Consider the following 18,861-nt stretch of genomic DNA (forward strand, 5'->3'; position numbering starts at 1 on the left):
ACAGGGCACTGGAAAAATCAGTTTCTTGTCAATAACAACAACAAACATAATATTATTCATTCAACAACAGCATCACAATTGCCCCCAGTGTTGAAATATGTTGTATTTGTAGATTTAACCACAGAATGTGATTTGGCTAACTGAATTTGTAATGGAAAATGATATAAAACATTGGCTATCCGGAGAAATTTCTAAACATCATTGACTCATGCCATAGGGGAAATACAGCTGAACTTACAGATAGGAAGAATTCAAATACATTTATGAGTCTAATGATACCAAACAAGATTGAATTCCCATGGATTTCTTTTGCTTATTGGGTCTTTTAACATAGTTCTATGTTGCCTTTAAAATTATGTGATGTGGGTATTCACAATGAGTTTAGGTCAGCTAAGATTGTCGAGCTGCAATGCTCTGATAATAACAACAAAAAATGATAGCAGCTGCTTAGGGTTGAAATACTAATGACCATATTCTGGTTACTCAAATAATACGAATGTACAATTTTTAGAACATTTTCCCAAAGCCAGTGATTCCCTGTGGCCTGACAGCACTATAAAAGGACAGGTTTGGTTTGATGCAGCTGAGCTATACCACAGCATGGTTTGTTCCAACAAAAGGTGTGTGTTTGGAGGTTACAGAAAGTTTGAGTAATTTTGGTTAAATCACCTATACCAACATCAGCCTTCAGGGAGAAATGACTGCAAATACAACACTGGGGTTTATCTCGTATGAGTCACAAAACAGGTGGGCTGAATGAGTTCAGCTTGAAATGAATACTTTTTGAAATGACAAAAAGAGAAAAAAAAAAACAAAAAAAGGAAAAGAAAAAAGAAATAATAGGGTTGAATTTTGTTCTTTTTGAATCATACTACTGTTTTCTAAACATCAGATAGTCATATGTATCATTTTTGTCTATTTAAAAAAATAACTTGGTTTAAGAAAAATTAAACATCTATTTTACCTTCATCTCAATAATATTCACATAATAATTAGCTTGATGTGCTAGTTACATTTTTGGGCACTCTCTAAAATAAATGAATTTAATGCCTAATATAAAAATTTTCAATTTTAATAATGTTCGCGAACTACCTTAAAATCAACTCTTACCACCACTGGTAAGAATAACAGTATTTGGGAAATTTTGGACCAGATAAACTTTCACCCATGTTCAAAATGGTATTATTAGTAACTAATACTTAGTACACACCTACAATGTGTTAGGCATTACAGAACATGCTTTAATATCATTTACTTAATCCTCATTATATTGCATTGTAATAAAGCCCATTTCTGTACATATGTAATCTGGACCCAAAGTTAAAATTTAAAAAGATTGTATAAACATGTTCATGACAGCATCATTCAAAAGATGGGTAGATGAACAAAATGGGGTATTTACCTATAATGAAATATTATTCAGCCTTAAAAACATAAAATTTGGACACATGTTAGTTATAACATGGATGAACCTTGTGGACATTATGCTAAGTGAAATAAGCCAGACACCCAAAGACAAATACTTTATAATTCTATTTATTTGAGATATTCAGAATAGTCAAAAATTCATAGAGATAGAAAATAAAATGCTGGTTGCCAGAGGCTGGTGGAAGGGGAAATGGAGAATTACTTAATGAGTGTAAAGTTCCAGTTCTGCAAGATGAAAAGGGTTCTAGAGATCTATTGCACAGAAATGTAAAAGACTAACACTATTGAACTCTATGTTTTAAAAAGGTTAGTACAGTAAATTTTATGTTATGTGTACTTTACTACAATGAAAGGTTTAAAAAAACTTGCTAAGATACACGACTAGTGAGAAGTAGTACGTGGATTCAATCCATGTCTGTTTAAGTCCTCTGCGCCTTGAGAGGATTATGCTTCTCTGCCTAACTCTCACTGATGTTGGCCTTGGCTATGGGACTTGTGGTTCCCTGCCTGTAGACGGGCATAATTCTCCTTCTCATTGGCATCCCATAGATATAGGACTTCACCATAGGACTTCTCTCAACCAATGGAATGTGGATAAAAGGGAAATAGGCCACCCCAAGTGGCAGCTATAAAAGTTATTGAAGAGTATGGTTTGCTTTCCTCTCTTTTCTCTTTGCCATGAGATTGCCATGTCCCAGAGATTGGCTACTCCATCATTCTGGGTTCAGGAGTGGAGAAACAATGGATCATATCTGAATCTCACTCATGATGAACATATAGTATGAGTTGAAAAAAAAAGTATAGTTTTAGGCCACTGAGGTTTGGGGGTTTCAGGTACCTCAGCCTGGACTAGCCTAATCTGATATAGCTATTAACCAGTAGTTTAGATAGCTCTGAAGCAACACAATGAACTTTTGTAAAGGTATGGAGTCAAGTAATGAAGTAGGAATGAGCAGGGGATAGTTGATAGTGTAACTTCTGGGACTTCTAATTTTACTTTTTGTATTTGAACCTGTGTGGAAGTGCAACCCAGAATAGGACGATTGAGTTCCAAATTTTATTGGACCTAAACTGGTAAGTAGTCTACATTTTGAAATTCTTTGGAAATCATTTGTCAACATTCATATCATACAGGTTTTTCCTGTCAACCTCTACCGTTGGCGGCATGCTAAATTAGAAAAAACCGGGAAAAAACTAATCCTAGTAAAATGATGATATATCACTAAATTTAAATCACAACACTAATTGAGAGGATACACATAATCATTTCAGTAATTTTAAGTGTTACATAATGAAATAACTTTCTCTTGAGACGTTTTTATTATTGTTGTTCCTTAAGCACCCATCATGATCCTCTGTGCACCTGATTTTCAGACTCCTCAACATCAGCTTCATAGATTTTACTTACTCTGCAGATACTTGCCTGAAAACAAGTGATTACTATCATATAACCATGATTAGATGAAGCTGGGAAGCTGGGAATATAAGACATGTCTATCCACAGGAAAAATGGCTAAATAAATTGTGGTGTTCATCACAATGGAATATCATCCATGGGCAGTTACAATACAGTATACAGGTAACCAAATACACAGCACAACCTCCACTGCATAAGAGAAACTATTCATAGAACAGAAGTCTGGAAGGAAAGATAAATGATATTAATCATGGTATTTCTGAGTGATAGGATTATGAGTGAATTTTATTTTTTCTCTATAGATTTTTTCCCCCAAATTTTCTACAATAAATGTTTTCCTTTATATAATACAAAGTAGAGGTTGTTAAAATAAAGAATATTATTGCCTGGAGTTTTCAATGGTGATGTCTCACAGTGGTAACAGTGAAGCTGGCATTTACTTTCAAAATCCGAAATTTTAAGAACATATGTTTGCTGTGATTAATTATACAAAACTCAGTATGTTTCTCAACTCTTTTTCTTGGCCACCTGATGGTAATGAGATGACTTACATGATAAAAAGTTGTTACAACTAGTAGCTAGAAGTTACACTTTGCACTTAGACTTCACTTGAGATGATTATTAACATTCATAACTAAGCTGCTTAAACATGTGGCATTGTGCAACAATCATGTAATCAAAAGCAAAAGTCAATTATGTGCCCCCCCACAATAATAAGATACAGTTGTTTTGGAATCACTGAAAACTTTTATAAATGGATCTAATTTCATATCAAAAGAAATTGACACCATGTTTTAAAACACAAAAAAATCATCTACTTTTTAACTCATCTGAAACCCAACCTAGAATACCACGGTAGGTCTTTCTTTGATTTTTGGCTTTCAATGTCTGGGAATTTCCTTAATCAAAAGTTCTCCTTTGGATAATAAAAGTATGTGAGATTATAAACTATAAGGAGAACATTTACAATTGTCTAGAGCAGGGGTGTCCAATCTTTTGGCTTCCCTGGGCCACAATGGAAGAAGAACAATTGTTTTGGGCTGCTCATAAAATGCACTAACACTAACGATAGCTGATGAGCTTAAAAAAAATCGCAAAATAATCTGATAATGTTTTAAGAAAGTTTATGGATGGGTGTTGGGCTGCATTCAAAGCTGTCCTGAGCCACATGTGGCTCACTGGCTGTGGGTTGGATAATCTTGGTCTAGATGATTCACAGGCAAGTGGGGCAGATTTTCAAAAAAGTGCCAAAGCTCTTACAAAATAAAGTTCATAAGTTTTACACATTTAGTTAGAGTTTCTCCTGATTCTTTATTAGTAGAAGCTTCCTGGTTGAACACTAGTAAAGTTCAATATTATACTGTTATCTTTCTTCAGAGTTTACAAAACCAGAAATGACTTTGCTGAAGCCCATAGACAGGGGGAAAAAACCTCCTAAATCTGAGGAATGTACATTAATTGGCTTGTATTCCATCACATGTGTGATTTGTGGTGTGCATATACAAACATGATTACTTCACATGCACTGTGGGATGTCATGCACAGAAAAGTCAACAAATAGCATTCAGTCACCTGCAGGAAAATTCGCTTTTAATCTTCCCATGGCTTGAAGAGAAAGTTAGATTTGGGGGCTAGAAGGTCTTTAATATCCCCTCTATACTAACATCACAAAGAGGGAACAGGTCTGGAGAATTCTATAGGCAAGAATATGTTCCTACTATTTAGAAAGGAGGGTGGTCTAGTTTTCACTGTACTTACTATTATTAAACTTATTATTTGGTTAACATCTATTTATGGTAATGATACTGGTCCTCCATTTCTCAGATAAAAAGCTAGTTTCCATTTTTTAAAATTTATCTAAGTAAAAATAGAAGGTCAATTTTTAAGAAAAAAAATAGTAGGTATATATTAATAGAAAAGGTTGGAAACAATTGGCAAAATAGGTGGATCACATATGAAATTTGGCAAATTTTGCAATAATGTGTATCCTGAGCCAAAACCTAGACTGGACAATTATACAATTAAGTCATATATATATAAAATTTTAGAACTTCCAAATTCTGTTTGAGGTAGGAATAGTCATGTAATAAAAACCTTCTGAAATATTTAGACTCATTCTTTCAGCGCTTGCCTTATTCATATTTCCCTTTTACTTCCCCAAGACACACCTACTTGGAACAGATCATGGCAAATGGGAGGCAGGAGTAGACTGCGGCTCCGACTCGGATGGACAGAGTAGCATGTGGAGGCTTGCACTGTGGAATTTTCACTCCAGAACAACTGCAGGAATAAAACAGGAAACCCAAGAGGACCCACAGACCCTCTGAAGGAGGTGGATTGCTCCTGCAAGACCCAGGAGACATCCCAAATATTGTGAGTGCTCAAACTATGGAAGTGGGAAAGGGAGGTCCTCCACCCCCAAAACACACACCCCCACTGGGGAAACTGAAGGTCTAGTTTATGGGAGAAGATTCCCACCTTACCTGGAGCTGAAAGCTGAGTCAATTTAGGAGCTGAGTGAAATACAGGGGTAGAAGAAGCAGCGGGAAAGGCCCTGTGAGTTCACGGGTCCCCAAGCAAGCCACTCCTGCCTGGCATCACGGGGATCCTTCGGGAGGGTGACCAGAGGCACGAGGAAAACACCACAACGAGAAGGAAACCTCCAGCTAAACTTTGTAACAATTTGAACTGCTTGAGAAGCCTCCTGGCTAGAACTTGGGGGAGGCAGTAAATCTGGCATGCAGACTTGACAGGTGGGGGAAGAATTAGAGCCCTTTTCTTTCCCAGCTGGGAGGTGGGTAGCCTGGGGAAACTTCTCAGCCCTGCCTGCCCACTGCCTGGAAATAGACTTGTTTGCTGTCAGTGGGGGTATGGTGGGAGTGAGACTGGCTCTTCGGATTGCGTGGGAGCTAGGTGAGGCCTGTGACTGCTGGCTTTCCTTCATTTCTCTGACAACCTGTGTGACTCTGCAGAGGCATCCATAATCCTCCTCGGTACATAACTCCATTGACCTGGGAGCCTCACCCCTATCCCCACAGCAGCTACAGCAAGACCTGCCCAAGGAGAGTCTGAGGTCAGACACACCTAGTCCTGCCCCCACCTCATGGTCCTTCCCTACCCACCCTGGGAGCTGAACACAAAGGGCATATACTCTTGGGAGGTCTAGGCCCTGGCCCACCCACTGTTCCTCACCATACTGCCACAGCTGATGCTCTCTGGAAAGCACCACCTCCCAGCAGAAGGCCAACCGGCACAAAAATAGAGCATTAAACCACCAAAGCTAAGAGCCTTACAGAGTCCATTTCACAGCCCTGCCACCTCCACTGGAACAGGTGCTGGTATCTATGGCTGAGAAACTCATAGAGAGTTTACATCACAGGACTCTGTAGAGACAACCCCCAGTATAAGCCCGAGCCTGGTAGACACGCTGGGTGACTAGACCCAGAAGAGAGATAATAATCACTACAGCTTGGCTCTCAGAAAGTCACATCCATGGGAAAAGGGGGAGAGTACTATCAAGGGAACACACCGTGGGACAAAAGAATCTGAACAACAGCCTTCAGCCCTAGACCTTCCCTCTGACAGAGGCTACCCAAATGAGAAGGAACCAGAAAAGCAACTCTAGTTATATGAAAAAACAAGGCTCTTTAACACCCCCCAAAATCACACTAGCTCAGCAGCAATGGATCCAAACAAAGAAGAAATCCCCAATTTACCAGAAAAATAATTCAGGAGGTTAGTTATTAAGTGAATAAGGGAGGCACCAGAGAAAAGTGAAGCCCAATGCAAGGAAATCCAAAAAATGATACAAGAAGTGAAGGAAGAAATACTCAATGAAATAGGGAGCATAAATACAAAAAATGAAAACTTCCAGAAACACTGGACACATGTATAGAAATGCAAAATGCTCTGGGAAGTCTCAGCAATAAGATTGAACAAGTATAAGAAAGAAATTCAGAGCTTGAAGACAAGGTCCTCAAATTAACCCAATCCAACGAGCACAAAGAAAAAAGAATAAGAAAATATGAATGTCTCCAAGAAGTCTGGGATTATGTTAAACAACCAAACTTAAGAATAATCAGCATTCCTAGGAATAGAAATCTAAAAGTTCGGAAAACATATTTGGGGGAATAATCAAGGAAAACTTCCCCAGCCTTGCAAGAGACATAGACATCCAAATACAAGAAGCAGAAACAACACCTGAAAAATTCATCACAAAAAGATCATTGCCTAGGCACATTGTCATCAGGTTATCTAAAGTTAAGAGGAAGGAAAGAATCTTAAGAGCTGTAAGATAAAAGCACCAGGTAACCTATAAATGAAAACCTATCAGATTAACAGCAGATTTCTTAGCAGAAACCCTACAAGCTAGAAGGGACTGTGGCCCAATCTTCAGCCTCCTCAAACAAAACAATGATCAGCCAATAATTTTGTATCCAGCAAAACTAAGCATCATATGAAAGAAAGATACAGTCTTTTTTAGACAAACAAATGCTGAGAGAATTCTCCACTACCAAATCGCCACTACAAGAACTGCTAAGAGGACCTCTAAATCTTGAAGCAAATCCTGGAAACACATCAAAACAGAACCTCTTTAAAGCATAAATCTCAAAGGACTATAAAAAAAATACAATTTAAAACATAAAAACCAAAACCCAAAAACCAAGGTACACAGGCAACAGATAGCACAATGAATGGAATGGTACCTCACACCTCAATACTAACATTGAATGTAAATGGCCTAAATGCTACACTTAAAAGATACAGAACTGCAGAATGGGTAGGAATTCACCAAACAAGTATCTGCTGTCTTCAAGAGACTCACCTAACACATAAGGACTCACATAAAAACTTAAAGTAGGAAAAGGTATTTCATGCAAATGGACATGAAAAGCGAGCAGGAGTAGCTACTCTTATATCAAACAAAAGAAACTTTTATGAAGCTGCAGTTAAAAAGATAAAGAGGGACATTATATAATGGTAAAAGGCCTTGTCCAACAGGAAAATATCACAATCCTAAACATATATGCACCTAACACTGGAGTTCCCAAATTTATGAAACAATTACTTATAGACCTAAGAAATGAGATAGTTAGACAATAATAGTGGGGGACTTCAATATTCCACGGACAGCACTAGATACTCATCAAGACATAAAGTTAACAAAGAAACAATGGTTTTAAACTATACCTTGGAACAAATGGACTTAACAGATATATACAGAACATTCCATCCAACAACCACAGAATACACATACTATTCAACAGTGAAGGGAGCTTTCTCCAAGATAGATCAAATGATAGACCATGAAATGAGCTTCAATAAGTTTTAAGAATTTAAGAATTGAAATTATATCAAGCACTCTCTCAGACCATAGTGGAATAAAACTGGAAATCAACTCCAAAAGGAACTTTTAAACCCATACAAATACATGAAAAGTAACCTGCTCCTGAATGATCACTGGGTCAAAAACAAAATCAAGATGGAAATTTAAAAATTCTTCAAATTGAACAACAATACAGACACAACCTATCAAAACCTCTGGGATACAGCAAAGACAGTGCTAACAGAAAAGTTCATTGCTCTAAAAACCTACATAAAAAAAGAATTAAAGAGCACAAACTGACAATCTAAGGTCACATCTGAAGGAACTAGAGAAACAAGAACAAACCCAAACCTAGCAGAAGACAGGAAATAACCAAGATCAGAGCAGAACTAAATGCAATTTAAACAACAAAAAAATACAAAAGATTAATGAAACAAAATCTGGTTCTTCAAAAAGATAAATAAAATTGATAGACCACTGGCAAGATTAACCAAGAAAAAAGAAGAGAGAAAATCCAAATAACCTCACTAAGAAATGATATGGGAGATATTACAACTGACACCACAGAAATACAAAAGATCATTCAAGACAACTAGGAACACCTTTACTCACATAAACTAGAAAACCTAGAAGAGATGGGTAAATTCCTGGAAAGATACAACCCTCTTAGCTTAAATCAGGAAGAATTAGATACCCTGAACAGACCAATAACAAGCAGCAAGACTGAAATGGTAATTAAATAATTACCAACTAAAAAAGTTCAGGAGTAGAAGGATTCACAGCAGAATTCTACCAGACAGACATTCAAAGAAGAATTGGAACCAATGTGGTTTACACTATTCAGCAAGATAAAGAGTGAACCCTCCTTAATTCATTCTATGAAGCCAGCATCACCCTAATACCAACACCAGGAAAAGACATAACCAAACGAGAAAACTACAGACCGATATCCCTGATGAACATAGATGCTAAAATCCTTAACAAAATACTAGCTAACTGAATCCAACAACATAACAAAAAGATAACCCACCATGATCAAGGAGGTTTCACACCAGGGATGCAGGGATGTTTTAAAATACACAAGTCAATAAATGTGATACACCACATAAACAGAAATAAAAACAAAAATCACATGATCATCTCAATAGATACAGAAAAAGCATTCAACAAAATCCAGCATCCCTTTATGATTACAACTCTCAGCAAAATCAGCATACAAGGGACATATGTCAATGTAATAAAAGCCATCTATGACAAACCCACAGCCAAATTATACTGAATAGGGAAAAGTTGAAAGTATTCCCTCTGAGACCTGGAAGAAGATAAGGATGCCTACTCTCACCACTCCTCTTCAGCTTAGTACTGGAAGTCCTAGCCAGAGCAATCAGAGAAGAAAAAGAAATAAAGGGCATCCAAATCAGTAAAGAGGAAGTCAAATCATCACTGTTTGCTGATGATATGATTGTTTACCTCAAAAACCCTAAAGAATCCTCCAGAAAACTCCTAGAACTGATAAAATAATTCAGCAAAGTTTCCTGATACAAGAATAAGGTACACAAATCAGTAGTTCTTTTATACACCAACAGCGACCAAGCAGAGAATCAAATCAAGAACTCAACCCCTTTTACAATAGTTGCCAAAAAAAAAAAAAAAAAAAAAAAAAAAACCCACTTATGAATATACCTAACCAGGAGATGAAAGATCTCTACAAGGAAAACTACGAAACACTGCTGCAAGAAATCATAGAAGACACAAACAAATGGAAACACATCCCATGCTCATGGATGGGTAGAATATTGTGAAAATGATCATACTGCTAAAAACAATATACAAATTCAACGCAATTCCCATCAAAATACCACCATATTCTTCACCAGATTATAAAAAACAATGCTAAAATTCATATAGAATCAAAAAAGAGCCCACAAGCAAGACTAAGCAAAAAGAACAAATCTAGAGGCATCACATTACCTGATTTCAAATTATACTATAAGGCCATAGTCACCAAAACAGCATGGTACTGGTACAAAAATAGGCACATAGAACAATGGAGCAGAATAGACAACCCAGAAGTAAACCCAAATACTTACAGCCAACTAATCTTTGACAAAGGAAACAAAAACATAAAGTGGGGAAAGGACCCCCTTTTCCACAAATGGTGCTGATATAATTGGCTAGCCACATGTAGGAGAATGAAACTGGATCCTTATCTCTCACCTTATACAAAAATCAACTCAAGATGGATTAAGAACTTAAATCTAATACCTGAAACTACAAACATTCTAGAAGATAACGTTGGAAAAAACGTTCTAGACATTAGCTTAGGCAAGAATTTCATGACCAAGAACCCAAAAGCAAATGCAATAAAAACAAAGATAAATAGCTGGAACTTAATTAAACTAAAGAGCTTTTGTACGGCAAAAGCAACAGTCAGCAGAGTAAACAGAAAACCTAAAGAGTAGGAGAAAATCTTCACAATTTATTCATCTGACAAAGGACTAATATCCAGAATCTACAATGAACTCAAATCAGCAGGAAAAAAACAAAAAATCCCACACAAAAGTGGGTGAAGAACATGAACAGACAATTCTCTAAAAAAAAACATACAAATGGCCAACAAACATATGAAAAAATGGTCAACACCACTAATGACGGGGAATGCAAATCAAAACCACAACGCAATATCACCTTACTCCTGCAAGAATGGCCATCAATAAAAAATAAAAAAAACAGTACATGTTGGTGTAGATGCGGTGCTCAGGGAACACTTCTACACTGCTGGTGGAAATGCAAACTAGTACAACCACCATGGAAAACAGCATGGAGAAAAACAGTGTGGAGATTCCTTAATGAATAAAAGTAGAACTACTATTTGATCCAGAAATCCCACTACTGGGTATCTACCCAGAGGGAAAAAAGTCATTATACGAAAAAGATACTTGCACATGCATGTTTATAGCAGCACAATTCACACTTGTAAAATTGTGGAATCAACCCAAATGTCCATCAATCAATGAGTGGATAAAGAAACTGATATGTATATATATATATATATATATATATTCCATCATATATATATATATATGTGTCATATATATATGTCATATATATGGAATATATATATGGAATATATATGTCATATATATATCCATCATATATATATGGAATATTACTCAGCTATAAAAAGGAATGAATTAACAGCATTCACAGTGACCTGGATGAGACTGTAGACTATCATTCTAAATGAAGTAACTCAGGAATGGAAAACCAAACATCATATGTTCTCACTGATATGTGGTAGCTAAGCTATGAGGATGCAAAGGCATAAGAATGATACAATGGACTTTTGGGACTTGGGGGGAAGGTTGGGAGGGTGGCAAGGGACAGAATACTACAAATAGGGTGCCGTGTATACTGACTGGGTGATGGGTGTACCAAAATCTCACAAATCACCACTAAAAAACTCATATAACCAAAATCCACCTGTACCCCACTAACCTATGGAAAAATAATAATAAAATAAAAGTCACAACAATTGAACTCATGGACATAGAGAGCAGAAGGATGATTACCAGGGGCTGGGAAGGGTAGTGAGGAGTTTGGAGTGAGGGGAATAAGTGGAGATTAATGGGGGCAAAAAATAGAATGAATAAGACCTACTATTTGATAGCATAACAGGGTGACTATAGTCAATAATAACTGTACATTTTTCTAGAACTTAAAGAGTGTAATTATATTGTTTGCTATTCAACAGCTAAATGTTTGAGGGGATGGATACTCCATTCTTCCTGATGTGCTTATTTCACATTGCATATCTGTATCAAAAGATCTCATGTAGTTCATAAATATACACACCTACAATGTACCCACAAAAATTAAAATACAAATTAAAAAAAGTTGAATTAAAAAAAAAAGGCACACCTACTTGATTTCCTTAAATTCAGGTAACTGATTTTGGCTCCACTTTCATGAATGAGCATTTCATTTGGAAAAGCAAAGACTCAAATGCAAAAGTGACTGCATCGTTTGGCATTCTTCTATTTCCCTAAATAGACTCACACATATAATAATTAGCAAAGGCATAAAAATATAGAATCCCCTTATTCCAGGGGAGTCTGGGCGTGTGTTCCAGGTTAGGCTGGTCCAGTTTTTCTCACAACTGGAAACAACAATTGGTTGTTTACCCAAGATGAATCAATGAGAAGCCTACTTAGCTCTGGGTAGAATAATCAGAAAGAAGCTGCCCACCTTTCCCAGTGTGACTGGCCGAGAGACAACAGTCCTCTTGAGGTGCTGTTGGCAATCTTTCTACCACGAAGAGAGAACTTTGGTTAGAGTGATGCTGCTATAGAGCAGAGACAGTGATGGAGAGAGTCACTGTTCAACAAATACTTATTGGGCACTGACTACTGACTATGATTACTTAAACACTGGAGCAGAGCTCTGGCAACAGGGCAATGATCAAACCAGGCCATAGCTCTGTCCTGAAGGTGCTGACACTCTGGCTAAGGCAGGACACAACGATGTCCTGGGGACACAATGATGAAGTGAGTAGCCATGAGATAGAGTACATGTGGTGGCTCTGAGGCTAGGCACAAGGATAAAGCAGGGAAGGAGACGAGGGTATGCATCAGGAAAGGTGGAGTTGCAGTCAGGTGGCACCCAGGTGATATCTGAGTGACGACCTGGAAGAGACAGGGGAGTGCATTATGGGGGTATCTGTAGGAAGAGCTTTTGAGATACAGGAGACAGTACATGCAGAGGTCCTAAAGTAAAGTGGAATGAGCAAGGTGGAAAAGAATAGGAAATGAGTCAGCAGAGATTGGGGAGTGGACTGTATAAGCCCTCGTTGGACATTTTAAGGATTTAGCATTTACCTGACGTGGGATGGGAAGTGACAAAAAGGTCATGAACAGGGAAGTGACATTATCAGGATGTCAAGGCAAAGGCAGAAACAGGATGAACAGTAAGAAGCCATTGCTCTGATCTACAAGAGAGAGTTGGAGGCAGCTTACCCTGGTGTGGCAGCAGCGTAAGATGTGGTATATTCCATTTTTTATTTTTATTATTTTTTTTGAGAAAGGGTTTTACTCTGTTGCCCACACTGAAGTGCAGTGGCACAATTATGGTTCACTGCAGCTCTGATGGATCTCCTAGGCTCAAGCAATCCTCCCACCTCAGCCTCCCGAGTAGCTGGGAGTACAGGCACACACCACCACACCCGGTTAATTTTCTTATATTTTTCTCCGTCTCAGTATAGTGAGACAGTGTTATTCTGTTGCCCAGGCTGGTCTTGAACTCCTGGGCTCAAGCAATCATACCACTTTAGCCTCCCAAAGTGTTGGGATTACAAGAGTGAGCCCCCGTGCCTGGCCAGAAGTGGTAAATTCTTGATAAATGTAGAAGTAAGATTCTGGATCTAGTGTAGGGTATGAGAGAAAATGACTCGAGGGTGACTCTAAGATTTTTGGCTTGAGAAACTGAAACATTGGAGTGGAATTTATGGAAATGGGACTATCACAGAAGAGAGAGGATTTAAATGGGTTGGAAGGAGAACCAACAATTCAGTTTTATTAAATTTGAGATCTTATTACATGATTCTGGTGGAAGTTGTTTGAGTGTCTGGATCCATTCATACTGAATGTCAGAATTACCACTTGACTTGTTTGATTATACAAAGCAGAATATTCATCCTACAGATTATCTCTTGCAAACTCTGAACATAAAATTCTCAATGTTTCTTTTTAGAAACTAATGCAACTTATCATTTTTAAGCCATCTGCAGATTTTCTTCATCAGTCCCTTGAGATGAAAGATGCTGTTAAGAGTTTGCTCTCTTTCAGTGGTAAGTGACAGAAACCCATCTTAGATTACTTAAAGAGACTAATTAGTGTTTAACTTAAAAATGCTTTTAAAAAACTCAAGTATTTGGATATCAAAAAATTAAATGTTTAATGGAAGCTACAGTACTTGAGAATCCTTGTGTTATTTTACATTAATCAGAAATATCATCTAAAAACTGTACTGATTTAAAGCCTCGCATACACAATTCCATAATGATGAGTACATGAAACTTGCACATTTTAAGTGAGATGGTAAAGAACTGTAGCGTGTCTTGAATTCGCAATGTGCAGTCAAGAGGAAGTACATTTGATTAATAATAGTACTTGAGGTTTGGCTTGCTTCTTTAGGTTTCATTCATCTATTCAACATTTAATACGCTGCTCCCATGTGCTGGGTTTGTGCTGGGCACAGTGGCTGGGTAAATAAGACACAGAAGGACTCTTTCCCCGTAAAGTTTAGAATCCATAGAGGAAGAGAGATAGCAAGCAGGTAATCAAAAATGTTATTTTTGCTCTTTATGCCAAGGCAGATGAGTAATTCTCTTCATAGTGATAATCACAAGAGCCTTATCAAAATTTTAAATAGGATTTGCACTTCAACCATGTCAAAGCTCAGGAAGACTATTTAGAGCTACCAGTAACAATACTATTAATGGCTCTAAGAGATTCTGTTTTACTTGTAATTTTGGTACATATTTAAAAATTATTAACATAAAATGTAAAAATTAACATACGTTCTTTATATGCCATTTTAAGATGATTGGGGATTTTAATGATCTATGTGAATTTCCCACCCAACGTGGGAAATTGCCCTTAATAACATCTACAGATCAACCTAAAGACTCCAGTTGAATTGTGGTAACAGCAGAGCATTGTTTTTGAGAGATTTCATTCAGTTGCTGGAATTCCCATCAAACTAAAGCTCCATGAGCGGAGAAGCCATGACAACCTGTGATCATCTTACCCATATCCTAAGCACAGAGCAAAATCACAATAAATAAAGGTATTAAACGAGTGATGAAATTCTAACAATATGGCTGAAAGAGAGGATACCATAGTGGTTAAGACTATGGATTTGGATGCCCATCCTGTTACTTACTCTGCAATCTCAGTACAGTTATATAACCTCCATATGCCTCAGCTTCCTCCTCTCTAAAGTAAGCATACTAATACCTTCAAGTCATGATATTGCTGTGGGAATTAAGAATCAATACATGAAAATTACTTAGAACCATCACTGGAAATTGCTCAGTAAGTTTCAACCATAATTATCAGCATCACTGTTATGTGCAAATTTCTACTTTGGATTGGGCATTTATATGCCATCTCTAAATTATAAAGGGATTTTGCTTCTTTTAAAAATTTTCATTCATTCATTGTGCATTATCGTGACATTTCTATTGATTCCTAATCAGTCTCTTCCTTCTGTCTTACTAATCCACTAAGTTCTTCACTGATTCTACCATGGTGTTACACTGTCTTTTACAATCATAATTTCCTAGCAAGTAATCACATCAATTATTAAGTCAGAGAAAAGAGCCAGATAAACTTGTTTGCATATATTTTTGCAATCAGAATTTTTGATTGATGCTGTATTTGGAATATATAAATAATGATGTATATTTAGACGATATTAATTCAGCAGGAATTGTTGAGAAAACCAAACATATTTAGTAAAGAGTTGTAAATACAGAATTTTTTGTTTCTTTATTTCCAAACCCATGTGCTCTTTGGTCTAACAGCAACCAAGTGGTATGACAAACAGGTAGATTAGACCTCCTCTAATAATCAGATAAGGATCATGTTAAATGTTACATTAGTCGGTTGCTTACAAATGGGTCTTGCTACAGAAATTCAAACGGTTTGTCGCTAAACTTGTGTTCTGCAATGGTCACTGTACTAGCCAATTGTTAGCCACACTCTTTTTTCTATAGCTAATACAAAGAAGATAAACATACAAACTTCTCTAATCAAATTTACACTGGTTAATTAACATCTAAAGTAGTAGAATTATGTCTTACATTACTTTAAGTTAGCCTAAAAATGCTAGTCAATCATATTCAATTTTATATTATTGGAGTTCTTTGCAATTGTAGACAAAAAATGTATGTTTTCAAAAAAAATGATATATGGAAACAGAAATGCATCAATGAAATTAGCAACCAAGCATAAAAATTGTCTCATTCTTACATAAAGTTAGTTAAGCAAACATTTTTATTCAATTAAGAAATTTGAAAATAAATTAAGAAAACAATTTTCTGCAAGTAAAAGTATGGTATCACTGCGCATAAGTCACCTAATCCCTTCAAACCATACTTCTATCACCTTTAAAATAGAGATAATAATGGCACCGACCTCTTGGGAGTAGTTATGAGGATTAAATGTGGGAATGAGCATAAATTACTTGGGACACAATGTTTTCAATCACTATTAGCTATGATGAGGGCAATGACAACAGCAACTCAAACATTTGCATTGTGAGTAAGCACCAATAAAACAATAAAACACAATGCTGAAATGTATACTATGCTATTAGATTAACTGAAATACGTGTGGAACATTCCCAAATTGTAAATCACTGACTTTCTTGTAGACTAATATAATTGTAACTCATGATTGCAGCTGGCAAATTTACCTGTGAATACACAGCTAAAACTCAGCTTTGAAGGCAACACTGACAACTCTGGTTAGATTTGTCAGAGTATCAACACATTCACAGGACCATCATCTTCTGCTGATAACCATTTAATGTACATTGCCATTTTTTGAATGATGTAGAAAAGAAAGGTAAAGAAGGAAAAATCACTCCTGATTCTTCGGCATTAATTTTAACTTATTCATGCTTATCAGAAATCCTCAAACTTTGGGAAACTAAAAATACGTGAATGTAAACCCAACTAAGCTTACCATATTTTAAAAGAAAAGGGGATAGATTTAACCTAACACCCCACATTAAGATTTTTTTCAAAAGGTGCATATTCATTTTCACAGGGAGTCTCTACCTAAAGATTTCAGGATATCATGAAGACAAGGGTATGTGTGGCTCTGAGTTTTAAGGTTTTGGAGTTAGCCTTTTCTTTTTTTCTTTTTTTTTTTTTTTTTTTTTTTGAGACAGAGTCTTGCTCTGTCTCCCGGGCTAGAGTGCAGTGGCCGGATCTCAGCTCACTGCAAGCTCCGCCTCCCGGGTTCACGCCATTCTCCTGCCTCAGCCTCCCGAGTAGCTGGGACTGCAGGTGCCCGCCACCTCGCCTGGCTAGTTTTTTGTATTTTTTAGTAGAGACGGGGTTTCACCGTGTTAGCCAGGATGGTCTCGATCTCCTGACCTCGTGATCCGCCCGTCTCGGCCTCCCAAAGTGCTGGGATTACACAGGCTTGAGCCACCGTGCCCGGCCGGAGTTAGGTTTATATAATCTAGTGAGATTAATGACGTGGGTTGTCCATTTCAAATAATATAGAAGGCTATCATTTTTATTGCAAACTGTTTTCCTTACCATTTAAATGAATCAGAATATACTTACGCGTTTTCTTGGTGGTTGCATTAACTGTGGCACTAAAGGGCCCGGCGCCGGCGCTGTTGTAAGCCCTGACAGCTGTGTAATAGGCCAGGTTGCTCTTCAGGCCCCGTAGTCTGGCTGATGTCTCATTTCCTGCCACTTTCACTTTACTGGATGATTCCTCCTTTCCACCACCATTCCAGTACCGCACCTGGTGGGCAGAAGACACCGAACATGTGAAGGCATAAACAAATTCTGCCCTTTCCATTAAGTGATTTTCATTAAAATGGGCACTGATTTATTTCCTGATTTATTCAACAAATATTTACTGAAGACCTACTATGTGCTAGGTGCTGCATTAGGCTGTGTGTCACAACAGAGAAAAGGGACTCTAGGAGGAGAAAAATAATGAACAAATAAATATATGAACCAGATAAATTCAAACAGAACAAGTGCTGAGCAAGCCAGACTATGAGATTGTAAGTGGGAGAATGAAAGGGAAATGTAGGAAGGAGGGAGGCATATATATAAATACGTGTGTGTGTGTGTGTGTATATGTATGTGTATATATGTGTATATATATAATTAAAAATAGGAACAAAGTGTTATTAATATTGCCAATTTTCTGTAAGTATTACTATGTTCTATAAAATTTTGTTCAAAAATGTTTATATAAGGCCAGATCATTTTTTAAAAATGTGGAAACGTTAAGAAAGAAATACAAAAGATGCCCCACTTTGCTTCTCAGTTGTGTTTTGGATTTAAATAGTCAAAGTACTACAACTGAAAGAACAGACTAACTTTATGCTGATTTGGATTTGATAGGCACAACTACAGTACAGGGATGGAGAAGAAAAAGCATCTAGGCTGAAGGAACAAAATTTGGAAATGTAATTGTTCAGAAAAGAGTGAATGTAAGATTGAAAGACTGACAGAACATGAAGGTAGCATCTACGAAAGATAAGCAGAGACAAATACTACAAAGCATACGGGGAACCCTGCAGCAAGAAAATGACAGCAGACCCAACCAGCGGAAGACGAGCTGGAATACGCTGATCTGAAACAAAGTTTAAAATAACTCTGTTTAAAATATCTAGATTTATTAAAGAAGAAACTGAATCTACCATGCAATGACAGAAGATTTAAAAAATCAGATTTGAAAAATAACATGCAGGGCTCTTAGACCTAAAAAACTACAATTATTTAAAAAATAAAATCAGTGATAGAATTAAGCTGAAGACTTATGGTGGAAAAGGGAATTAATTAACCCAGAACAGAGCCCGTATAAAGAAACAAAAATTACAAAAGCAAACTTAAAAGACACTGAGGGTACAATGAAAAGTTCTAACTGGA

General features: G+C 37.0%; 1 protein-coding gene across 3 annotated transcripts in view; it reads right to left on the minus strand.

Moving 5' to 3' along the window:
• CNTN3 (contactin 3) overlaps positions 1–18,861 on the minus strand; it is a 339,006-nt gene that overhangs the window by 5,748 nt on the left and 314,397 nt on the right. For all 3 annotated transcript variants that reach the window (XM_005547627.5, XM_015446200.3, XM_065538896.1), the window contains exon 20: positions 17,533–17,719. In XM_005547627.5, coding sequence (XP_005547684.3) covers positions 17,533–17,719 — 187 coding nt within the window. The remainder of the gene's footprint in view (positions 1–17,532; positions 17,720–18,861) is intronic.

This window comes from Macaca fascicularis, chromosome 2 (assembly GCF_037993035.2).
Source record: "Macaca fascicularis isolate 582-1 chromosome 2, T2T-MFA8v1.1".
In the NCBI taxonomy this organism is placed as follows: Eukaryota; Metazoa; Chordata; class Mammalia; order Primates; family Cercopithecidae; genus Macaca; species Macaca fascicularis.